General features: G+C 40.4%; 1 protein-coding gene across 1 annotated transcript in view; it reads left to right on the top strand.

The window, feature by feature from the left end:
- Positions 1 to 3,627: 3,627 nt before the first annotated feature.
- XDH (xanthine dehydrogenase) overlaps positions 3,628 to 25,518 on the top strand; it is a 54,303-nt gene continuing 32,412 nt past the window's right edge. The window contains exons 1-14 of the mRNA XM_052806790.1: positions 3,628 to 3,844; positions 10,682 to 10,739; positions 13,184 to 13,280; positions 14,511 to 14,619; positions 15,710 to 15,836; positions 16,650 to 16,711; positions 18,000 to 18,068; positions 18,882 to 18,950; positions 19,390 to 19,476; positions 20,784 to 20,925; positions 21,719 to 21,811; positions 22,603 to 22,754; positions 23,696 to 23,789; positions 24,628 to 24,737. Of these exons, the coding sequence (XP_052662750.1) occupies positions 3,791 to 3,844; positions 10,682 to 10,739; positions 13,184 to 13,280; positions 14,511 to 14,619; positions 15,710 to 15,836; positions 16,650 to 16,711; positions 18,000 to 18,068; positions 18,882 to 18,950; positions 19,390 to 19,476; positions 20,784 to 20,925; positions 21,719 to 21,811; positions 22,603 to 22,754; positions 23,696 to 23,789; positions 24,628 to 24,737 (1,323 nt within the window). The 5' untranslated portion in view covers positions 3,628 to 3,790. The remainder of the gene's footprint in view (positions 3,845 to 10,681; positions 10,740 to 13,183; positions 13,281 to 14,510; positions 14,620 to 15,709; positions 15,837 to 16,649; positions 16,712 to 17,999; positions 18,069 to 18,881; positions 18,951 to 19,389; positions 19,477 to 20,783; positions 20,926 to 21,718; positions 21,812 to 22,602; positions 22,755 to 23,695; positions 23,790 to 24,627; positions 24,738 to 25,518) is intronic.

Here is a 25,518-nt window from a genome sequence, read left to right as displayed (position 1 = left end):
GCAATACCTTACTTTCATACTCATATGGCAATTTTATGGAATTTTTTTTTGTTATTGCAAAGTAATAAGTTTACTGCCTGTATTAGGATCCTGAAAAGATTCCATTTCTTTGAGATCTTTTGGGAGATTTTGCCAATAAAGTATGAATGTCCCTATCCAGTCAGATAAAAAGTCCACTTATTTCAGGAGCATGTACTTTACCAGTGGTCAATAGGTGATGCCAAGGAGAAGAACAGACATCCTCAGGCAACACCCTCTGCCTTCACATTCACAGTCTGTAATCACTACTGTGTGATTATTTTTTAACTTATACTGACAACACTTACAACAAAGTAACACAACCACCAATAGTTAATGTTCTGAAAAGGAATCTTTAAGAAGTAAGATATGGTGTGTAAAGCCCTAACTAACCTGGTATGCCTTCATTGCTGACCCTGCTTTCAGCAGGTGGAGACCGCTTGAGATCCCCAAAAAGAGTGCCAGTACATGCTCCCAGCAAAGATATCTGTGCCAACTGAAGAGGGATCTCCAGATCTAAGGCAAACAAGTTGTTTCCACTTTAGCTGAAAGAAGCTGTCCACAGGTTTTAGCAACAGTGGATACTTCATGAATTTATAGTAGTAGTCCAGCTATTAGAGAGGGGCAGCAGGCACACAAAGTTAATGTGAAAATACTGGAAGCTTGATACATGGAATACTGCGTTAAAGCACTGACTTGGGACTTTGTTTTATTTAGTATCTGCTTTACCAATCTGCTCCTCATAAATCCCTCCATGGATTCTTCTTCAGAGCTGCCTGTGCTTTCTTCCCTCCCATGTCCCACAAGAGGAACATGAGAACAAAGCAATGAGCGTTCTCACCTTTGTTTGTTTTAAACCTTTTCCTGTATTACCTCCGGCATTGGTTTGTTGTTGTACTTTCATGCATTTACCTAACTCTGGCAGTAAACTCCTTAGGCAGGAATGGTGTTTCTGTAAATGTCACCGTATTTATTGAGCTAGGCGTACAATCATCTGCAGAACACATTACCATTATGATTGTAACAGCCAGGTCTGCAGGATTAACCAGTCAGAATGAGAAAAGCCAGCTGCTTTTTCTATTTTTTTTTTATTTATTTTTTTATTTTTTTATTCTTGACTAATATCAACGGCTTTCTGAGCTCTTTAATAAGTGAGTGAGACTGCAGGGAATTTTGAACTAAAACATACCCATTTCTGAGTTATGATGGGGCAAAGGGATGATTTCTAAAACGGGAAACCTGCTAGACTTTAACTGACCAGTAAGTCAGAATACTTTGTCTCAACCAATTTGTGTTTGATTGACAAAAGTTTTTAATTTTAGCTTGCTTAAGGGAGTTCTCTGCTAATGGAGATGTTCTTATGTTACAGAAGTTTACTGAGGGTTGGGTGGTTTGGTTTTTTTTCACTTTCTTCTCTGTCATTTCTGGTAATCCTCTGTTCTGTTTGGGTTGGGGTTTCCAACAATGGTTAAGAGACTTCAATAGCAAAGCTCTCATGCTCCAGAGTTTAGAGGATTTGGAAAATTCCCGTTCTAAGTGTCTTGGTTCTCTGCCTGTGAAATGGATATAGTGATAGACAATCCCATCAGGGTGGTGAGAGAATGAATAAATTTGGTAGTGAGACTGTTGAGATGAGGTCTGAAGTTTTATGTTACTGTGTAACCTACATATAGAGATCACTATCATGGATGTATTTATCTTTATATTATGTATACAGTAGGTTGATGGGTCAAAAATAAACATTATGATGGAATATCGTAAGATGCTGTTTACTGGTTTAGTAGAAAGGGATAGTTTAGCTATCAGGTTATCATGAAGGCTAGGCAAAAATTTGCGCATGGGATTCCTTAAAAAAGAGGTGATATGATTACAAGTGTTCTTTAAACCTAAGAAGAACATCATGCATTATGGAAAACACAGATTAGGAAACTAAGCATGTTTGATTTTGGTGTTAATGCTGTAATGGCTAGTTGCTTTAAGATTGCTGTAACATGTTACCTGTGGTTATGAGTAATAAATGTTATTTAAAATATTACAAAACCATTTATGAGTACTAAGCTTGTGTACACTAATTTTGAGATTGATGCTTGCTACATAAGGGTACTGCTTGTGTAAATTTGCACAGAGATATAAAGCAACAGAGCTGAAGACTTCTTGGAGAAAAGTGTCATTTTTCTAACACTCTTGTATTACAAAGTGGGAGGTGCCAGACAATAGGTGTCAGCACTGGTTCAACTATGCACAACTTTACTGCAAACATAGATTAAGGCAGCTGGTGTTAAGCACAAGTTCGCTGTGAACTATACTTTCAGCAAACTGAATGCCTGTAAAGCAGTGCTGAGACAATGTTTGACACTTGTTATAAAATAACTTTTTTAGGGAATAGACTGGGCAATATAATACATGGGTCAGAAGATAAAAGATGGTAAAAATAATGTATGTATTGTATTCACTCTGACATATTTCCAAAATACTGAAGGAAAGACTGTTTCTGAATATGGTAATTTAATTAGGTTTGTTGTTTTGTGAATTGTTCAGAGAGATTCCTGGGAGGTAGGCTTTGATGTAGTGCTTTCCCAGGGATTTTAAGAAAACCGAAAAAACTAAGTGAAACTAATAAGCCTGGTATGCTGAAGAAGGAAAGCAAAGTCACAAAAATCAGAATGGAGCAGACAGGATTACATCCACTGCTAGGAAACTTCCATGAGACTTTGGAATCATGTTGTTTTGTGGAGCAATTTTAAAACTGGAACTAGGGGTTTTGATATCTTGTTCATGAAACCAACACATCATATCTAGGGACAATTCTGTGACAACTTTGGAAGAAAAAACATGAAGACTTAAACAATGCAAAATGTACAGTTGTGTAATGGAGAAACCAGAAAAAACCACCAGCAAGGAAATGGAAGACAAAAAATTCTTCAAAGAATTTGCTTTCCTCTCTGTTTCACTGGCAACATGTGCCTAAGATCTGGGATGTGAGGATTAGGCCAAAAAAGGTAAGCTTAAATGCTTTAAGAGCCTAGTGAAAACATTATGGTCTTAGCCCAGCACCTCTTTTGAGGTGCTGGATCTGAGCGTCAGTTTTCTAGAACTGCTTTTATCTGAACAAATACATATCTGTTTAAATTATGTCCTTGCAGGTGGAGGGTACTATAGCTTTAAAACTGTAAGGAAAAATAGTGAAATAATCTTGTAGTCAGTCTACTAGCTGATGTGCATGTGTCGAGTTTTTAAATAAGCAGGTGCTCTCCTTAGAGACCTCTGTGTGGTGAATGCCAGGTGGATGGCTATGCACAGAGCAAGGGAAACAGATTTTTCTTGTCAATATTCGGTGAGGGATAGTTGGGAGAACCCCCCCCCCCCGCCCCCCCGAGTTTGCGTTGTATTGCAAAATACTGTGAATTCCTGGCAGCCGTTGCAGTGGCACACTCCGAGTGCCCCAAGCCTGGCAGTGTAATCTAAAGGGAATGCAGCTGAATTGTGATCTATTGCTATATAAAAGGGGGCGGGTCACTCTGCTCGTTCCAGCTCCTTTTCTGTCATTACTGCTGCAGAAGCACCAACCAAACGCAGCTGGCACGCCTCTTCGTTGGCTCTTATATAATATGGGGTTTCACAGGGCACTGATGTAGAAATAAAGTCAAACATTTTTGAGGCAGACTCGTATTACTTGTCGTATCGCTGGTGCTCACTTCGCTGTGGGGTGTAGGGCTGCTCTCAGAAGGGTTATCTGTGGCCCTATTTGAGTGAATTTTAGAAGGTGTGCAGGATGGCTCCAAACAAGACAGGGGATGAACTTGTTTTCTTTGTGAATGGTAAAAAGGTAAGGAAGATTACAGCTTTCTGTCCAGCTTGCTCCTGGATTGTGGCTTGATTACTTATTTTTCTAGTCATCTTTTTTCTCCTCTGAAGTTTTCTAATACCGGCACAATTGCCATCACTTTTAAATATTAAATTGTGAGGACTATTTATTGCTTTGCTAAGTGGCTTTTTCTCTTCTTTGACTTTACCTTGTGAATTATTCAGAGTAACACAACTATATAATGTTCCTTTTACATTTTAGATTTGTTGGCAATAATTTACTGCAATTCTGAGGTAACTACTCTTAAGTAAAGGTGCACTGATTTTATACAGGCATTTCTACTAGAAATAGTTTCAGTAATTACAACAGATCTGGAAAATATAACTCAAATGTAAGCATCTATATATAATTCATATGTTCAGTAAGTAATTCTGACATTTGATTTTTAAAAGGGATTTAAGTAAAATGTTAATTCCATTTCCCTTTAAGAAGCTAGAAAACTCTTTAAAATCAAAGCCTATTAACTGATACTGTTTCCTAGATCAATTGCTGACAATTACCTAAGAAGTGAGTCTGTCTCACAGGAGGCTAGGGTGGTCCTTGCACATGCTGGACACCTATGAACAGTTTGTCCCAGAGCCCTCTTTCTCAGTTTGGACTTCCCCTGGCTAGCATTGCAACAAAAGCTTTTAACAAGTCAAGGCTGCCTCTTTTTTGAACTACAAGTACCAAGTTAGTTCTGTTTCTGAGCTCAGCTCAACACTAATCTTGCCCCACCACCTTCCCCTTGCTTAGATACTTGGGCAGGGAAACTTGTGCCAAAGCAGCTTCCAGCTGGGAAACTTGGGAGGGGAGAGGTTTGCATATCCATTGTGTACTGTGGAGCCGAGAGTTTGTGGACCTTCCCTGTGTGCTGCTTAGAGGTAAATCACATGCAGCCCTAAGTTTGGGCTAGAGAATTAATTTTTTAATCCCTTGAGGGATCGCACAATATTTTTAGTTAAAAAGCTCTGTGCCCTGCCCTACAGACTGGCACAGGATTACTATCAATTTTGCTTTTGTTGATCTTTCGTGCTAATTTAATCAAGTGTAAATGTGGATAAGATTGTTGCTACAATTAGGGTGCTTTAGTTACGAGTTTGGATCCCAAACTGGATTGGAATTTGAACTTTCCAAGGTACTAGAGCATTTGATATCAGAGTTTTGTTTTATCTAAGTATCAATAGTTAGGTGAAGAATGAAGTTTATCTAGGATGGATTCTAAGTTAGTCAAAGAGCAATCTTGAATCTAATACCAATGTAGAACCCAGCCCTGGTTCTGAGTTTTTTTTAAAGGATGACAACTGAAGCTTTGCTCACACAGATCGGTTATGGTTCGTATGTCAACATTAATTGACATATCAGCCATTCATTGTTTCTAGATGGAGGTGAAAACTTGAAGCTCCAAGTTAATCATGACTAGCTAGTTGAGTCTGGTAATAGAGATCATGAAGCAGTGGCACAGGATGATCTGTGAATTTAATCTGATGAATTTTCTGCTATGATGGGCACAGGTGGTATACCATTAACTTGTCTTCTTGATCTGTGAAGGTTTTGGTGACTTCAGATCCCTTAGTTTTTAGAGGGTGAACTGGGAGCTTTTTGAGTCTTGCAGTAGGAGGTTGCCCCAAACATGTTGGGCAATCCAGACCCTGATACAGGCCTAGTGTACTGTCTTGTTTTCTTTTTCTGGTATGTTCTAACGAAAGAGAACTGTAGTTCTGGTGCCAGACCAGCTAAGGTTCAAAACCAATATGCCACTCATGGTAGGTATGAAGAGTTTATAAACAAATTCCTATATACATTTACAACTGGTGCTTCAGCATTGGTTGGTGCTCTGTGTAAATTGGTAGAAAAGCCCTTTCCCCTGGAGAAGACTCTTGGCTAACATACGAAAATGTGTATTAGTCAAAGAAAAAGAGAAGAGACTAAGCTGCACAGAACTGGCTCTGTGGGACTCTTTTATGCATGTAGGGTGAGGCGGAGAAGGGGAGAAAGTGCAGCCTAGACCCTGAAGGCTAGCAGCAGAAGACAACCAGTTCCTTTTGTATCTGCTGTCTGTTCTTGCTATGTCCTAGTGCTAACGAACATGAAGTGAATGGCATTGCCTTTGGTGCATTTCAGCAATTTTTATGGAACTGCAGTTCCTGTTTACAAAAGCCACATCTCACAGCTGACCTTGTGCATGTGTAAAGGTGTTTATCACAGTGTGATCTTGGCAGTTGTTGGCTAAAAAAAACCCCACACCAGGGAACGATTAATACTACCAATGGTACCAACTCATTCCACGTGTCAAGGCTGTCTCGGCATCCTTCCCTGCTGGCTCATGGAACCAGCAGTGCTAGCAAAGGAGCAGGTTCCACTTGATCAGAGAGGAGAGGGCTTCCTGGATTGTGCTCTACCCAGAGCCTCCAGTGATATTTTTTTCCTATTCCCTTTTTGGGTGTGCTGCCAAAGTGGCTTGAGTTACACCCCCACCAAATGCAGGTTTAAGAGAGATAATTGGACTCATGGGGCAATCCAATCTGTGGCAACAAATGTGGAGTTTGTTGGGACATTTCTGCACATGAGCAGTTACGTGATGGAAGGGGTGGTGGGAAGTGCCTGGGCAATGCTGCTGAAACAGCAGGTAGCACGTTAGGATATGGCTCCATCCATCTGGAGACCTGACTAAATATTTCAGTCGATTAGCTGCAAAGAATGTGATAGCATGGCCAGTGGGAAAAGTTACTGCTGTGTGAATTCGTGACAGCTTGACATTGCTAATGGGCTGCTGATATTTTGTCATAGTACAAAACCGTGTGATAAGAGGTGGTTGATAAGATGGGGACTTTCATGGCAGCAAATACTTCTCTCTTGCCTTAGCCCAGTCTGCAATGTTGTTAAGAAAAAGTCTCCTCAGAACAGCTGAGCATACTTCACATTCAGGATTGTTTATTTTAAGCCCCTGTTTACTTCACTGGGCATAAAGTTTGGCACACAACTAGCACAAAGTTAGCTTGATAGTCTGCCTAGACTAGAATGGAAAACAACACACACAATTTAAATCTAATAGTGGCAATTTTGTTGTCCTCAGCTGACAAGTCTGTCTCATGCATATGTAGCACGTAATTTTAGTTCAAACACGTGGAGTCAATATTTCTATTTCTATCCTGAATGTTAAGAGGGGGTCTATGCTGGAAGCCACATTAGACCTCTTCCAAAGCCTGTGGATGTTTGATTGCAAATGGGACCAACCAAAATACAGTATTTTTTTGAGCTTTGGGACCCTCTGGGTCCTACATAAACAGTGAATTACAAGTTTTCAGCGTGCTGGTTTAAAGCAGAACAAAATGTTCTCATGACCAATAGCAGATTTACATTGTGTGGTTATATTCAGTTTGTTCATCTGTGTTCTAATCCTTTTCCCTAGTAAATGAATTTGAAATCCCTCACTGACTTTAGGAATACACATTCACAGACTTTAAGGTCCTAGGGGACCTTTACTGTTGACTAGTCTGACTTGCTGCATAGTAGTCTGGTTAAAACCTTTCACCTTCTCTTCTTGCAACTAATTGAGTGACTAGGGACTAGTGACTGAATGGGAGCTTGTCATTCAGAAAAGCATCTGTTTCTCATTTAAAGATGCTAGCTGATGGAAAGCTTAGCATGTTGTTTGGTAAACCAGGAAAGTTTCTGTTTTCTTTTCCTTTTTGTTCTTCTATTTATCTTGCTCAACTACTGTTCTTTTAAATGGAAAAATCCTTTCTTTAACTTTCTGGGAATACTAATTTAAATATGATGCTTTATGTTTTAAAGGCAAAGTTATCTGAGTTAGTGAAAGGCAGGTAAAGACAGCAAAAAAATATTCATTGAGATCCAAGTTTTGTATGTGAAATCGTGGGGAAGTGAGCTCAACACCTCTCTGGACCAGCCAACGGGCTCTAAGAGTACAGAGTACTGCTTAGGAATTTGTTCTATGGAGGACTTAAAGCTTGAAGAACTGCAGGGCCAGGTTGGGCTCCCTGCTGAGATGATCTGAGTATTTAAGATTCCTAGAATCAGTAGACAAATAGATGTGTAGTACAAACATGGCAGTACAAAGCAAATTTGTTGAGAGTCATTTGATTGTCAGTGCCATCCTAACGTTTCCAACAAAGTTTCTTTCTGCATTTGATTAATATTTAAGCTACCACATGCAGAAAAATCCACAGTTTTGAATCTGTCAAAATGTAGCCATCAATCTGATGTATCTGGCAGTATGACATTTTGTTTAAAAAAAAAAAACCCCAAAAGTAAAAACCAGTAACTGAGCAAAAAGGAAATATTTCTTTAATTACAGTATCTAGGTAGGCTGATCCTACTCCCACTGAAGGCAATGGATATAGTTCGGTTTCCTTCTGTACAAGAACACTGGGGGAGGTGAGCAAGAATTGTTTTGATGGGTAAGATATTGAGCTGTGAATCATATTGTTCTGGGCATCAGACAAGAGAAGATGTTATTCCCACCCACAGGGTTTTAAAATATTTTAAGAACAAATCACAGCAGGTGATTGTAACAAACCACCGGAGGAATGACATGTTGGAGAACAAAACCAGCATCAATGGCAATGAACAAAAGGCAGGAATAGTAAAAAGTTTATACTCTGTGGCCAGCAAGAGAGACTCATAAACAAGCATCCCCCCAACAGGTATCTGAGTGCAAAGAAACGACTCCTTGCTCTCTGACATGTGAGATTTGGTTTAATCCAGAATGTCCTCCAAACTCTTACCCCTTATCTCCCCCTGATCCCAAGTCTCTGTCTGCCAGCAGTTACATAGTTACAGTGGAGTAGTTTTGAAGTGACTGAAGTAGGAATCCTGGGCTATTGGTTTGAACAGGATAAGAGTGGGGATTGTTCAGGACAGGTTCTACTGCATAGCGAGAGCCACTTATGATAAAGTTGAGCAAAGGTTTGACTTTGGGACTTAATACATGCTTAAGTACTTCACTAAAAGTGTGTAGAGCTGAGTGGCTAAATGCTTTGCTGAATGAAGGTTGAGGCCTGCGTTTTATTCCTTAACCTCCTGAAAAGCAGCCATTGGGCCAAACTTTTAATTGCTTGGTTTCAGTCCATAATGCAGTGCTGCTTGGATTTTTTCAAGAAAACTTCCTGAGACATTTTCTTTGATCTAAGCATAGAATAATCTCAATAGTATTTAACCATCTGGAAAACTATTCTGAAACTTTTTGTCTGTGGCTGGCTATCTTGGAAGCTGCTTCGGAAGGGTTTGCAATGGCCATTGACACAGCCCTGAGGAAGAAACTTAGCTTGACAGTGAGGGTATGAGTTGCTGGGAAAGGGTCTTTGCATGTGAAATGGCTGTGAAAGGCCTTTTGTACACAGGACACTTGTAGTCATAGGCATTTTTGGAATTATCTGCTCACGTCTGTTTATAAAACTACCGCAGAGAGATATATGTGCTTACTCTGAACCAACTGGTCATGAGTGTCCCAGTGTATGCTCTTACTTGTTTCTATGCATCCAGAAGGTGAGGGAACAGGAGCACTCTGCTCTGAATAGCTTATGAATAGAATATGAGTGCTGCATGATTCACAGTAAGACATCCCCAAACTAGAAGAATGAACTCTGTTTCCTTGTAGATTATCCCCAATGCAGGAACAAGATGCATAAAAAATGACCAGTTGCGTTTTGTAGCAGCAACTTTATCGGATGGTTCTAAAAACATGGACTCAAATAGGAGGTGTGAACCTTGTCTTTTTAGAATAACCTTGTCACATGTCAAAGGCATAAAATTGAAGCAGTACAGAGGTTGTGAAGGTTTCTTATCAGTAAGAAAAAAGGCTTATACAAATGACCTCTGTTTCAATTTGCCCTTCAAACTGGGAGTGATTAATTTAAATAAACTGTAACTATCGTACTTAGAACTTGCACAATGTAAGAGCCAAGAACACATGATTACGTTCTGGCACGCAGTGCATTTGGAAAAGTTTCTTGACACTCTATTAATAACAGAAAAAGGGGAAGACAAGCTCTGCTGCCATTTGGAGGCAAGGGCAGAACTTTGGTTTCTGACCATCAGGCAGAGGGTGAAGTCAAATCTAATTTTATGTCTAATAGATAACTGCTAATAGTGTTGTTCACTAATAGGAAGGACTGACTCAAAATGTGCAGAGAAAATTTCTCCTTGGCTGGAATTTCACATTCCTACATTTAGGATGGCTACTAATGTAATATTGATTGATTTAATGTTAGCAGGGAAGAAAGAGAAACTTCAGGATGATTGGTACTTGCTGTCTGTCCTGCAGCACCTGTATTGGTCATGTTAGGGTTTCCACTGTTGTGTTTTTTTCTCTGCAAAGTCTATTACTGATGCTGTTTCTGTCATTCTGTTTATCTGCTCATTTTCTTTGCATCTTCTAATAGTAAGAAGGAGAAGGGACAGAGGTTAGTTATGCATGGTCAATAAAGATGAGATGCAATTTGGGGAGATGTCAGGAATTCAAAACTCAAGTGCAAACCACTGTTCTTTTTCTCTCTGCTCAATGCTAATTCTGTTTGCCATTTTTGATGAAGCATTTTTTAAGATTTGACTGTGTGCCATGGCTGAAAAGCTCTGATGTATGTAATGCATATACTTTTCTCTGTCACAATAAATTCAAGGAAATGTTGCGTCTGGATACGCAACCAACATTGCTGAACCTAGTAAGGGAAGTTAATCAGTGGTTCTGCTCCCTGCTTTGGAAAGGAAGTTGCAGAAAGACCAAACTTTCTCTTTCCAACTAACATATTTGTGTTGTAAAACATTCTGTGTAACAGTACCTTTCCCTTCTTGCAGGTGGTGGAAAAAGATGTGGACCCAGAAACAACTCTGCTAACCTATCTACGAAGAAAATGTATCCAGTGTCAGAAGAAACTGCAGAAGGCTTTAAATGCCTACAGCATTTCATAATTGTTTACTGTTCTGCCTGTCACTTGAGTGCTAGGCAGAGCTTGTGCACAGAGTATAAGAGGGAGTGCTTTGCATGGTGTGGTATTTCTTGGCAAAGATTACAGCTGGTATTCCAAGCTTAAACAATAGCAAATTTTAAATAATATACTTTAAATAAACTTTAAATAATTTATTAATACTTTAAAGGGAAAACTCTCAGAATTGCTAGGAAATAGAATATGATGGAAAGAAAGCAAAATTGAGATGACAATAAAATTGAAGGAAATTTAGGTTTGTTGCACACAAATTGTAAAGAATTTTCTGGCCAAAATGTTACAGCCACTGGAGCTGCTTGCCTTATCATCCAATAATTTGGATATTACTGGATAGTTAATATCCAATAACTTGATTATCCTGTGGCCTGTTTATCAGATGACCCAGGGATGCAAACTCAGAGGCAGGGGTTCCCACCACATACTGTGGGCATGTTTACATGAGCAGATGCAAGCAGTCATGTTTCACTCCTGTTAGAAACTAGTCAACACATGAGTCAGATTAGCTTCAGGAGCTGGGTAGTTATTACTGTGATGACCAGGCTGGCTATACTAGGTCTGGTTCAGTAGGTAGTGTCATTCCATGTTTTCTGAGTTTTCGTCTGACCAGCTGGGTGTGTACATATGCCAAACTGTTCACATCTGTGTTGGTGTATTCCTTAAAAAGAATCATGCATACTTACTTCACCACACTGCCATGTTCTATTTGACTGGGATCTGAAAGAAGTGTGGGGATATAAATCACACTCCTCTTTGGGGTTTCCAGCAGAACTATCAACAGCCTTATTTCGTCTGACTGTACCTTGGGTAGATAAGGTTCAAGAGGAAGAATAAGTGGCATGACTCTTCTGCCTGTCTGCACTTACTCATGCTAGACCTTTTGTGTCTAAGCTTGTTAATATCTAATGCAAATAGCTTTGTAAAGACATAATCGGAGCTCTTCAAAACCTTCTGATCTTCTACCGGAACATTCTGGTGAACTTATTTTGTAGATGTCTGGTTAGGGTCAGACAAATACTTTGAGAAACATGTTTTCTCAAGACAGATTAACACTGTCATCAAGAGAAACATTGGATGGCATAGAAAAATTGTATTTCTGCTGAAGCAGGCACATGATTGTATGAAAAGTAGACACAGTGGTTAGGGACATGGTTTAGTGGTGCACTTGGCAGTGTTAGGTTTTTGGTTGGACTTGATGATCTTAAAGGTCTTTTCCCATGTAAATGATTCTATGATTTCTATGTTTCTATGAAAACAGTTCCAGAATCTTTGCAGTGAAGGCAAAGATGATTTGAATTCCCTATATCATGGTGCCTGTTGCTTTTACACAGGCCTAACAGGCCTTTTCCACAGGGTTAGTATCTCAGCACAGGCATGTGTTCACTGCCAATGAAAGCAGCTGTTCTTTTCCCACCAAAAGTCTCTCAGCATTGGCCAACCTCTTCACAATGAGTAACAGTGTCTAAATACTTTCTAATGAATGAAGGAACCCAAAGCAGAAGTGACTCAAGGAATTCTCTCCTGAAATCCCTTTGCAGAACATTTGAGGTAATGCCTGATTGTAAAGTACAGACATGAGCTCTGCAGCCTGTGGAGTAATCTACTTAGGCCAGTCCACGCACTTTGTGAGTTCCCAAGTGTCTGTGCAGTGGTTCTGTGCACCTCTGCTAGTTCTGGCTCTCAGTGTCTCCCTCCTGTGGTTTTATGGGAACCAGGTTACTGGGGAGTGTGCTTGGCTGGTTTTGTGCCTAGCAATGGAGAAGTCATCATAAATGGGGCCAAAAGAGAAGCCAGAGTAGCCAGACCATAACTCTTGAGATGCAGGTAGTTTGTGAGCAGTTCAAGTGCAGCTCCCATGTCAGTGCTAAATTGTGTGACTTGTAGCACTGCACGACTGCCTTGCCTGGGTGCCTTCTAGGTGGTACGAATCACCAGGTGTAGGATGAAGTCAACCACCACTGGTGAGAGGTGCTGAAGGAGATGTCACCATGCATCTCAGGGATATGGCTGCATGCCTGAACAGCTCCAGCTCAGCAATTACCGAGCGCTTTGTCTCCCTAATGTAATATCCTTTTCTGAGTCTAATGGAAAGTGGGAACTATTGAAGTTCAGAAATTCTTTGTTTATTCTAAGAGTCTGTTGGAATGTGAACTGCCTCCTTATTAGGGCTTTGGGTGTTGATCTCAAAGCTCACATGCTAGCATTTGAAACTTTGCTTATGTTAAATTATGTTATTAAGCAGAAAAAATGAGTACTTGGTTTCCAGCAAGAACTTGTTGCTAAGCTTTGATTGACAACTGTTTGAGCAGGCTTCTGCCAACACTATTCATGTTTTCCTTGATTCCTGTTCTCTCAGTGGGCCTATGTGGAACCAAACTAGGCTGTGGAGAAGGTGGATGTGGTGCTTGCACTGTTATGATATCCAAGTATGATCGCTTTCGGAAGAAAATCCTGTATCCTTTGCAATCTGAACTCTTCAACAGAGAAATGAAATGGGGACAGATCCAGGTTCTTGACATTCCAGATGTGGCACTACTTAAAAAAAAAAAAAAGTTTTATAATGTATGTTTCTGCCAAAACATAATTTTTCACTTTCAGAACATTAACTCAGAAGGCTAAGACAAGAAGGTATCTTTTCCTGCAGCATTGCACAGTGCTGATAGGGAACTAATTCATTGTGCCCTGAAATATCTTCACTGACTCTAGCACACAGGCTATCTGCCTCTTCCCAATTCAGAAAACCTTTATGTTCCTTTCTTGCGATGTAATATAACTTTTTGCTGTGATGATGCAAATGATGATTACTGTGATAAAATCTTTATTGCTATTGTATTACTACAATAATCTGGTTTCTGTATGCTAGCAGATACTCACTTTTTCTCTACTTCTGTTGTAACCTTCAGAATGACTCTTATTTTCTGAGACATAAACTTTCCTCCTGCTCTCTCTTTAATTAATTGAAGACTGAAGCAATGGAATCAAACAAAAAGGGGAACAGAGAGAGAGGATGAGGCAGAGGGACAGGCCCCAGTTTATTTTTACTGTGAGGAATGGAAAGCACTGAAATCTTGGATGTATTTGGAATAATGCTTGGAGATACTTTAACTTGGGTTCATCTAACTTAGTGGTTCTGCTTAGTAATGTGGCCTTTAATAGGATATCTTTAGGGTTATTATTCTGTCTTGATAGAAATGAAATAAAGTAGCTAGTTCCTATAAGAATTTTGGCAATGTTATTCTATATTACCTTCAGCCTGGACTTTTTCCTCATGTGTACCATCTAGAAATGGTTTCCTAGGTAAAAGGCCAAGAACTCCATGCTCTTAGGTAACTCTGCAAGTGGGCTAGGCCAGCTGTATAACATCTTGGTATTTGTAGTCTGCTCCTATAAATTACTTACATGGGTTCTATAGCTTAACGTGGAACGAGGATGTTTGAAGTTGTTATTTCTAGGTCAAATCCTATGGTGCATACTCAGTTTAAACTTCAAGTGAAGTTGATGAGAACTTTGGCTGAGTAGATGTTGTAGGATTTGGCTTGTAACTAATACCTGTAATCACATCTATTTAAGTTCTCCTATTGTGTCCACTACTACAGTTTCTGAGTACTCTTCAGTCCTCCTGTTCCCTTTTTCCTTTGTTGAGCAGCACTGTCAAATGAAATTACCTTAATTTATTATTTTAGCCACCATACTGCCAATGCTTGCCTCTTCCCTCTCTGTGCCCTGCATCATGTAGCTGTAACTACTGTTGAAGGCATAGGAAACACAAAATCCAGGCTGCACCCAGCCCAGGTAAGCTATTAATATTGGTAACTTAAAAACCCTCTATCCATGTTTTCTTCTTATGTTAATTCCATTCCAGGGTGTTGGAACCTCCATCATAATGTTAAAGCTGGGAGTTTGACTTTCCACATGAGTAGTCTTTACTTGCAGGAGTGGCTAAGTGATGAAATAAAATTCCTGGGTCAATGCTGCAGCTCCGTTATGCCCTAACAAGTTAACTGGTGCTATCCTGGCTGAATTGCTAATGCTTTTGTTCTAGGGCTGTGTGGCTGTATCTGGTCCACATTCTGGACCAAATCCCAGGAACTGGGAAGACTGATGTTGTGGTGAAAGCCTATATAATGACTTGGAGCCAGGAAATCTGAGTTAGGTTTTGGCTCTCTGTGGCCTTCCATGAATGACCTTGGTTTCTCATCCTGCACAGTTAGGAACCTTCCCTGCAGTGGTGCAGTAAGGTTTGGGTCAGCAATGTTTCTGGAGCCCCAAAATATTCTTCGTGGGGAGGAGTGACAGCAATGTGAAACCTTGCTCTTCTAGCAAGGTGTTATAACTCACTTTTTATGGAAACAGACTTGTGTCACCTTCATCAGAGATACTGCTCCTTTAAGGGAAACTATGATTCATCTCAGTTTGTACAGTGGGTAGGACTTGTGCCAATATCTATCTGAGACAGTAAACAACAAAGTGAAAAATAAGTTAGACACGCATGAATGGATGGCAGCTAGTTTGACCTTTGTTTGCTTCTTTTCCCTATGTCCCCTGAAGATTCTAATAGCTAAGCTTTGAAATTCAAACTCGGGTCTATACAGGTAGCCCCAACCTTTCTAGCATGGCAAGTCTAAAGAACTGATCTCATTGGAGGCTTCTAGTCACCTTCAGTTACACTGGGAGTTCAAAGCCTAGATGCAAACTTTTCAGAGTGTTCTCTTCTTTGAAGTCTGCTTCACAGATTAATTGACCATCTCATCAGAGAACATCTGATGATAGTCTTAGCTCCTCTGGTGAGATTGGTGGGTTTTTTTGACAGAGATGTTACAGAAACAGCACAACAATGAACTCACCTTGATATTATGAACTGATGGTTGTTACTTTTTCTCAGGAGAGAATAGCAAAAAGTCATGGGTCCCAATGTGGCTTTTGCACTCCAGGCATTGTCATGTCCATGTATACATTGCTTCGGAACAAACCCGTGCCCCAAATGGAGGACATAGAAGATGCTTTCCAAGGTAATACTCATATCCCTGCAGAGATGCAATCTGTTCTGCTTTCATTACATCTGCTTCACCAAATGGGATGGAGGTGCACCTCTGTTTAATGTATTTCGTTACAGATAGCCTATTGTTATGAGGTTAAGAACTAACTTTTCCACTAGGAGACTGGCCAGGTGCTATGAAGTGAACAAAAATGGTCTCATGTCCTGAAGCAGGGGCAAGTGGCTTCAGTCTTGGATTAGGACCCCACTAAACTTAACAGAGAACAAAAGGTGGCCTGTCCCCAGGGGGCTTATAAAAGCATCCACATCTCCTTGTTTATTCATTGCTGTCACAAGAGCCTGCAGAGGTGGCAGGGAGCATCTGGGCCAGCCAACTTCAAGGACCAAGACAGCAATATATATGATGGAGTGGGGCAGAATCCAACTGTCTAAATCATCTGAGAGGCTGCTGTTATTGCTGAGGTTATTGCTGTTACCATGCTTCTGGCAGTGATCTGAGAGGAAATCAGATGCAGGAGAAAGCAACCTGTTTGTAACTCAGAAGACTGGATAGTTGGCATGCTGATTAGACTTACACAATTGAGGTAAATTAATACTGAGTAAGGCAGATTGAATTTTTTCTAAATTAATTTCAATTTGAAATTTCAACAAAAAGGGATAGTAGGATTGTTGCAAGAATACTAATGAAATTTTCCTCCTCCCAGTTTTTTCATTAGCTTTATCTAGATTTGACAAGCTTTTGTGAGAAACAATAACATGTTCTAAAAGAACAGAAGTTCTCAGCCAAATGACACTAAATCTTTATTCTTTTGCTCTGGCAATGCAGGGAACTTGTGTCGGTGTACAGGGTACAGACCCATTCTGGAAGGATACAGGACATTTGCTAAAGTAAGTGGATTCAGATAATGTTTAAAAAAATCTGGAAGGCTGTCTGTCTTTCTGTTACTAAAATACACCATGAGATGAAATGGGGAGGAAGGAAATATTCATGCTACAACAACCCAGCTCCAACTCTTGACACCTTTGTTTGTGCTTTAGGTATTCAAAAAGCGTGTAGACGAGGTACTCCATAACATGGTTTAGTGGGCATGGATGATGGTTGGGCTCGATGACCTTGAAGGTCTTTTCCAACCTAAATGATTCTATGATTCTATAAGATCATCTTCCTTCTACCATGCCAGAAGATGGTCTTGGAGGTGTGGTAGACAGTTCCACAGAAGCATCAGCTCAGTGCTCACTGGCAGTCAAAACAACACTTCAAGGCATAGAGAGCAAAACAGAAAACACTGCCATGCCACTTCTGCATCATGGCTTATCCTACACTTGAATACTCTATGCAGTTCTGGTCCTCTCATTTCTAACAGGGTATAGCAGAATAGGAAAAGATTTAGAGAAGTGGAATAAGGATCACATATGTGGTAATCTGGCTTCCATACAAGGAAGCACTGAGTAGGCTGGGATGCTTCAGCCTGGAAAAAAGTTGTCAGGGAGGGGAAGGGGATCTACATAGCCCATGTGGTGGTTTGTGTTGACCTCTGATAGAGACCTACAAAATTGTGACTGGCAGGTAGAATGTGGACAGGCATTGGCTGCTTGCTGCCTCGTCCAATACAAGAGCAAGATGTCAAGAAATGAAACTAGTAGGAGTCAGGTGGAAAACAAAGGCAGATGGTCTGCCACGTACAAGGTAGCTGACCTGCAGAACCCACCAAAGGGTTTTGTGGGCACCAAAACTTACACAGGCTTCAGGGACTTGGATGGAGAGGAACTGAGAGTTACTAAAGAGACAGAAACCACACTGGGCTAAGGTAGTCCTCTGAGCTGAATGCAATTGGATGCTGGTAGAGTACTAGGTTTTCTATGTGCTTGTCCCTTTTACTATTCTCTGGGTATCTCCTCACAGCTGCACCTGGACCAGAGATACTGGCTGAATGGTCAGAGTAGTTCTAAACCAGAACAAGAGGTTTATCAGTAGACTGGATATGACCTAGCCATCACACTGCAGGATACTGCCTTCCATTGGCAAGGGAAACACTTACGTGTTTGGCACCTTCCATCTCCCATTTCTGATTTGGGTATAATAAATGTGGGATCAATTTCTCTCAAAAGGGAATCAAGCCTACTTAATTTCCTTGGAATCTGCACATTTTTCTCAGAATAGTTTTTGTCCCCACAGGACTTGAACTGCTGTGGCAGAGTAGCCAATGGCACTGGATGCTGTCGTAGTGAGAGGGAAAATAGCATGGTAAGCTGAATTTTAAAAAAATATAACCTCAGTTTGCAATATGGTATTAGAGTTTTGATGTATTCGTAACCTCTCTGGCTCTACTGTGGAGCAGATTTTCAGAGCCCTCTGAGCTGGTTTGAATATCTGTCTCTTGGAAAACATTGTGCTTGCATATGTCCTGGTTAGCATGACTAGCCATCATGACACAGGTTTTACAATAGTGATCTAGATATGTTCCTTCTGAATCTGTGAGGTGCAACAGTTTTGTGAAATAGCATGGTTACAACTGTCAGCAATGTGTTACCAGCTTCTGGTACACTGAAACGATCCATCTTTCTGTGAAAACAGATCTAAAACCCAGTTAATTCCCCAGTATGATCTTTCCCAAACTTTGCAGTCCAATAATGAATGAAGTAATTTAATCACCATTCCAATAAATTGTACAATTGGAACCTTTTGGAACATCTGGAGCAAAAAAGTTAATCACATTTTATGTACCAGTTGAGGTACAAACAATGGAAGGATGAAAACAAGGCATTAGAGCATAAGGTAGTGTAAGTATAAAATGAATTTAGGAAAAAAAGAATATAATGAAATTCTTTGCCAGGAAATTCCAGTGGATTCTTTGTTAGGAAGCATTCAGTGTTGCATGGAATACTCCAGCAATTAAGACTGCTCGGAGTTCTTTCGTCAAAGTAGTTTATTAATCAAAAACGTTACTGCAAATTTCTGTGATCCAGTGATTGATAAAAGGGGAGGAATATATCCTGTAAAAGTTGGAATGTTCTGACTTTCTGTAGAATAGCTGAAGCATGCTTGTTTCTTTTTCAGAATGGGGGCTGCTGTGGAGGAAAAACCAATGGTCCAGATTGCTGCATGAATGGAAAAGAAGACAATGTGGTAACGTGCCTCTCAACTATTAGTTTTTTCTGTTTCTGATGTTTTGAAGTCTTAGCTCTGGCTTGTTCTGTGCCAAAGCCCAATGCTTTTAATTTAGCTGTATTTATGCAAACCAGTTTAGACTAACTTATATTTTATGCTGGTCTCTACCTCAGAAAAGGTACCTTTGATGTAATTTAACATGCCAGTGTGAAAGTGATGTCACTTTTGATTGGCAAAAACCTGTTAGTGTGTTCAGGGTTCAGGTTTCTGACCAGCCATGCATTGTGATCAGAAAAATATGACTGAAGAATCTAAAACAATGGATCAGGTGACATCTTTTTGCTGTGTTTGCCATTCTTTGCTCCATGAAATAGGACTGGAAAGAGGAACGAGTTAAGATTGTATGTGGATAGCTTTCTCCTCTGCTGCCCAGCCATTTGCATTTTCTCTGTCACAGACAATGATGTCCTCCAGCCTGTTCAATTCTTCTGAGTTCCGGCCATTGGACCCTACACAGGAGCCAATCTTCCCACCAGAGTTAATGGTAAGTTCATTCAAAAAGAAATAGTATGTGTTTTGTTGGTTTCATTGTTCTGCCCAGGGTTTGGGTGTCCGCAGTGTCTCTGCCCTGAGGAAACAGCAATGCAAAAGATGGCTGCTGATAAAAGAAGATGCATGGGCATGAATGCTTCCCTGTTTTATAAAAGGGAAGGCTTTTAAGCCAGGCTGTGTTAAAAGATATGCAGGCCAAGTGCCTGCCCCAGCTGGCTTTCCTCTCTGTTTCTCACCGTACATGTCTGCTCTTGGGTTGCCTTCCTTTCCGGTCACTGCCTACCCAGGGGTGGAACAGTTGCTGACATCCAGATTTCAATTTAGTAGGTCAGATGTGAACTTCTACATTAAATACAGCTGTATCTGAGCTAATAGCCCTGTGCTCCCTTTATAGTGTAGGAAGAGAAATAGGAGCTATGTGATCTAGCTAAATATATGTTTCAACTAGATGGCTTCCTGAAAACACCAATTTCTCTCTACTCAGTGTAGCAAGAGTAGAAGTTGGCTGCTCACATTGACATCAAAAGTTAGGTGAGATTAGTTTCTCTCCACGTTTCATTCCTGTCTTTTTCGGGGTAGTCTTCCCCTAAGCAAATGTGTCCCAGCCAGGAATCTAGTCCAGCACATGGCATGTTTACAGCTTCTTTCACATTTAACAAACAACTGAAATTCAGTCATTAGTTCTGCTGCTGCACCCAGACTAAATGTGTCATGAGCTACAGCATGAGTAGGTTCTCATAGACCATAGCATAATATATATTTAGCTTGAGATAGGTCCCTTCTGTTTCTTCTCTAAGATGTTTTCCTGCCTAAGGGTTGATCTGATGTTGCTGAGAGACAGCCATGTTAGTCTGTTTTCTTCAGTCACTGGATGAAGGAATTAAAAAGGGAACCAGAATCTGGCCTTACAGCTGGTAACTCAAATTCAGCAGTGCTAAAGACTGACATTTTTGCAGTGAGATGAGAATGGAAAACCCATTACTTCTAAGACAGCTGGAGCCACAGGCATCTGCCAGAACTTTGGTCAGATGGAGCTTGCTGGCAGAGGTCTTGCTAGGGAGATGTGGCAGCAGGATGCACCTGGCAATACCAGGAAGGCAAAACTTTTGGCGGCATAAAAAAGACTCTAGTCACTGCTAGCAGAAGGATGGGGAATGGCTTACTGCCAACTGTGTGGATATCACAGCCACTTGTCAGTAACTTGACTGGGATGGAGCCTGGTATAGGCATGGGCAGCATGTGAGCAGGGATTCTTGGCTTGATGTAGGGTCTGAGCTCTATCTGAATTCACTTTTGCAGACTCAGAGTAACAAACAGCAGAAACAGCTGTGTTTCAAAGGTGAGCGTGTGATGTGGATCCAGCCTACGACTCTCAAGGAATTGGTGGCTCTCAAATCCCAGTATCCCAGTGCCAAGCTCGTTGTGGGGAACACGGAAGTGGGTAAGAGGAAGAGCTGATGCTCATTATGAGCAGTCAGAAAAGCTCCCACAGAGTATTCTATGAGAACAGTGCAAATGTAAACCTCCTTCATGCTATTGCTGTCAAATGGCTGTTTAATCTTCAGGTTGTATGTAGGAACAAATTTTCTCAGGTAGAGCAATCTCACAGTGAATGTTTTCCTTGTTCTTTGCTGTGTCAGGCAAAAAAAAATGCTTATTTAGATCTCTGAGCTTTTGTGCTAGTTTTGTGGAATTTTGAGAAGAGGAGAGTGGCACAGTGTAAAGTGTCCTTATAATCAAACGAATTCAGTTGTGAAACCTGCGTTTTGAAAGATTTTTCAGTGAGTAAACCCTCAAGAGTTGAAATCTTACTGTTTTTTCCCCCCGAATATATTCTTCTGCAAATGTTAGTGCTGAGGAAGAGAGTTCAGACATATTTAGTAATTCTGTTATCCTGAGCAACTGGTTCAGGAGATAATCCCCAAACTTTGTATGGTTCGTTATATACATTGTTCTTTCCTGAAGGATTATGTACAACAATAGTCAGGTTACACAAGTACTAAACAGTGTATTTAAGGTTATTGTAAGCCTAGAAAAGAGTCTCTAAAACTTCCCTACATGAATTCTGGTATTAGTGGAAAACAGCTTTTAGACTAAGTGACCTTATGTAATCTGTGTAACAGATGGTCAATGAACTGACTCTTTATTAGGCCTACTGCTATTTCATTGGGAAATGGCTAACTTAGGCTCTCTGTCACCTGTGTGTAACTGAAGAAGTCTTACTTTTTCTTAAGGTATTGAGATGAGGTTAAAGAACATGTTGTATCCAGTGATAATAGCACCAGCATGGATCTCTGAAATGAATGCTGTTCAGCACACTGAAACAGGTGAGCAAAAAAGAGGCAGAATGCTTGTGAAGTGAGTGGGGACTCCATGAAATAATAAAGAAGATATGAAGGAAAATCCCCAGATTAAGAACTGCTTTATGTATGCATTAATGCCACTCCCATGCAGGGAATCAACTGAGCGATACGTAAAAATAATTTGAGAATCAAAGAGGGCTTTCACTAGAAGATATATTGGACATTTTATCTGTTTGATGCATGGTGTTTTACATCTATTAACTGGGTTAATAAGGGGTTTCAATGCGCAGTCTTTTTATTTAGAAAGATTTTAAAATTAGTAACTGGGGGAAAGATGTTGGATTTGACAGTCTAAGTGACTAAGTGAAGTATTGCATTTATCTTCGTGGTAGAAACAGATCAACCGTACAAATAGTTAGATCTAATTAGGACAATGTACTGCATGTGGCCCAATGCCTGGGAGCATGTTTAAGGTGTGGAAACTGTAGGAGTTGGAGTTCACTTCTCAAAGGACAAGCTAATACTTATAGGAGGGCAATATCATTCATAATACACTGAGGCAAAAGGGCAGTGGGTTACTGTCATGTGAGAGGCAATACCACTATGAGCTGTGATTTGAAGGTGAATTTTGTTCCGAGGATCTGATGTTTACATGCAGTGCATACAAAATAGTCTACTGTGACTGAATGTCTTCTCTAAACCCTGCTGTCTAATTAAACTCAGTAGCATCTAAGCTTTGTAGACACAGTTATAACCGTCCTCCTGTACCTTGATGTCTGGGAGAACAACAGTTCTTTTCATTTGTTTGTTTACAGGGGTCACCTTCGGCGCTGCCTGTACCCTCAGCTCAGTAGAGGAGGTGCTGAGAAAAGCGGTGGCAGAGCTTCCTCCTTACAAAACAGAGGTCTTCCAGGCTGTCCTTGAACAGCTGCGGTGGTTTGCAGGGCCACAGATTAGGAACGTTGCTGTAAGTGACTCAGGAGCATCAGGGACTGGAATTGAAAGCTCAGCCTGAGGAGCTGGCCTCCCTTATCCAATGTTGGTGTGCCTTATGCTTCTCACACATGAACATTTGCAAACCTAGGCAAAAAAGCAGGTACACATAAACCAACCCCAGGAACTGATAGTGACATGGGTCTCAGCTGGTGTCTGTGCTACACTGATATCACAGATTTAGCAAGCAAGGGAAATATGGCAGTTGTCCAGGTCTTCCATTGCTGTTATCAAGATAAGTGGGGGAAACTGTAGTGAGATTTGACTAATTTAGCAAAAATGTATTTAGAGTCCTTCAAAGAAGCAGGTGTGTAGATTTTTGCCAGCACAACTATGGTAGTCATAGTGTTAATGCAGCAGATCTGGCTAATTTTCCTCTAGTTTTAAAGGGAAAGAGAATTTGGGTTCAGTGTGTTCAAACTCCATATACTAAAAGAAAAAAATATCAAGCAAGTAGATGAATCAACCTACCAAACAGAAAATTTTGTTCCACGAGATACCGTGCCATGCATTTGTATTGCAGCCAAAAACTTGGGTTCCTGGATGTTACTGAAAAGATGCTCTATACTTTCAGGGATCTTCCCTTAATTGCAGCTACAGTGATTGAATTTTGGCATTGTTGGGCATACGTGGTTTGAACATAAGGTAGTTTCGATGCATTACCAAAGACTGTTCCTAAAACTGTTTCAGGCAAACATTAGTATTGACCGGGACAGCAATGGATTTCATGGCTTTTATGTCTTCCCTCTTCATTAAAGGCCTACAATTGCTGAGTGAGCAAAAAAGAATTTATCAAAGCAAACTCAAGCAGAGCTAACCTCTAGTGCGTGGTGTATGGACAAGTGCAGGATTACAAGATGCTATGGCTGTATCTTCGGTTTTTTTTAGTATTTGATGCATATATTATCACTCTAGGCTCTTGGTGGGAACATAATGACAGCAAGCCCAATTTCTGACTTAAATCCTGTGTTAATGGCAAGTGGAAGCAAACTGACTCTGGTGTCAAATGGTAAGTTACTTACATTTCCCTGTGGCACTGAGGGGAGTGGGATAGTCAACAGTCCTCTGCCATGGATTGTTAGGCCAGGTCAGAACTTGAAAGTGGAAGTTAGCATTATGTAAAACAGGCTTAGTGTGAATCTTGAGGGGTTTTGCCCTTTTTGAGGCTGAAGTCCTAAGGCTAGGTCTAAGGTTGGCTTCCTAAAGAATTTTGAACTTCTGTGCCAGAATGAATTTCTGGTACTGTATATATACTTACAGACACGTCCTTGTGAAGAGCTGGTTGAAGGCGCCTGTTCATGAAAAATAATAGGCATGAAATTGTTTCTGTCACTATCATACTTTGATCCTTGTGGATTTTTCAGATACAGATTGAAACTTATTCTGTTTTTTTCTACGAAGAAAGCCAAATGTCTCAATTTGTATTTGCTCTTAGGAAGAATTTTTTTTAAATACTACCCCTAAAGTAAGTGGGCTGTCCGATCAGTGACTTTCTCTTGTACTGGTTTGTATGCAGGCTAAGGAAAGGGGAAAGAGGGAATTACATTGCGATGTTGGAAACTGGTCCACCTGGATGTTCTGCTTTAATCAGATAAAGAAGGAGGGAGGTCTCTTTGATCAGTTCCTGTGCAAATAAAACTTTGTATGTAGGCAGAAGCTGTCATAGATTTCAGAAGGATCAACATAAATCTGAGAAAATCCTTCCTGATTTGGTGAAAGAGGGTGGAAAAATGAAAACTGATATCATGTCAAGAGTGATTTGTGTAGGTTGAAGGCTCTTTCACACATACTATTGTCATTCTTCATCTGAGTTATTCATCTGCCATTGATCTCTCCTTGCTCTACAGAGGGCAAAAGGACTATCACCATGGATGAGAAGTTTTTCACCGGATACAGAAAGACAGTAGTTAAGCCTGAAGAAATACTTCTCTCTGTTGAAATACCCTTCAGCAAGAAGGTAAGCTTGGAAGAGACTTCGATGTCCATGGAGCTAAAATGCTGTTATTCGAGTGTTATTTTCAACGTTAGGCACTTTTTTCCTTGGAGACTGACCTCCAAATGCTTATGTAGTCCCAAGTGGACCAGGAAGCAAGTAAATTATTTGGTGAAAATCTAGCAACATACTCTTTTTGACAAGCAAGGGGGGCTGGGCTCTCTGATAAAGTATGGTAAGCCCAATAAGTTTTCTAGTGCAAGAAATATAAATTTCACTTTATTGTCTGGAGCTTTTTGAGTGCATTTGGTAATGATGAAAGGTGACAAAATGATGTTGCCAGAGGTTTAAGTTCTGTTTGCAAAATAGTACAGCAAAGACGCTAGCAGTTCCTGAAGTTAAGGTTCCCGAGGTTCCTGCGTAATTTCTGTGAATTGACATGGGAAAAACTATGTATGGATAAGAGGGAAGTTCAGTTTCTGCATCCTTGCCTTGCAAGACTGAAACCATGAGGACTGATTATTAGGGCATTTTAGCAATGTAGACTTGCAACTTCAAATGAGCCTGCAAAACTTCCTTCAAATAGAACAATGAACACTTCTTTTCTGTAGCAGCATGAACCATAACTGATTCAGAATGTCTAAGAGGTAAAACTGTCTTTTTTCCCTTTAGGGCTGAGAGCATAAGACTAATTTTATGGCTGTGAAGGTATTTACCTTTTTAGGGGTTGAGGCTATAAGTTATAAGATGTAAGGGCTCACCATGTAGCAACACATTTTCTTTAGAAATGGAAAACACTGATTTA

Source organism: Harpia harpyja, chromosome 13, assembly GCF_026419915.1.
Source record: "Harpia harpyja isolate bHarHar1 chromosome 13, bHarHar1 primary haplotype, whole genome shotgun sequence".
NCBI lineage: Eukaryota > Metazoa > Chordata > Aves > Accipitriformes > Accipitridae > Harpia > Harpia harpyja.
The sequence above is the reverse complement of the archived record's forward strand: the minus strand, read 5'-3'. Positions and strand labels throughout refer to the sequence as shown.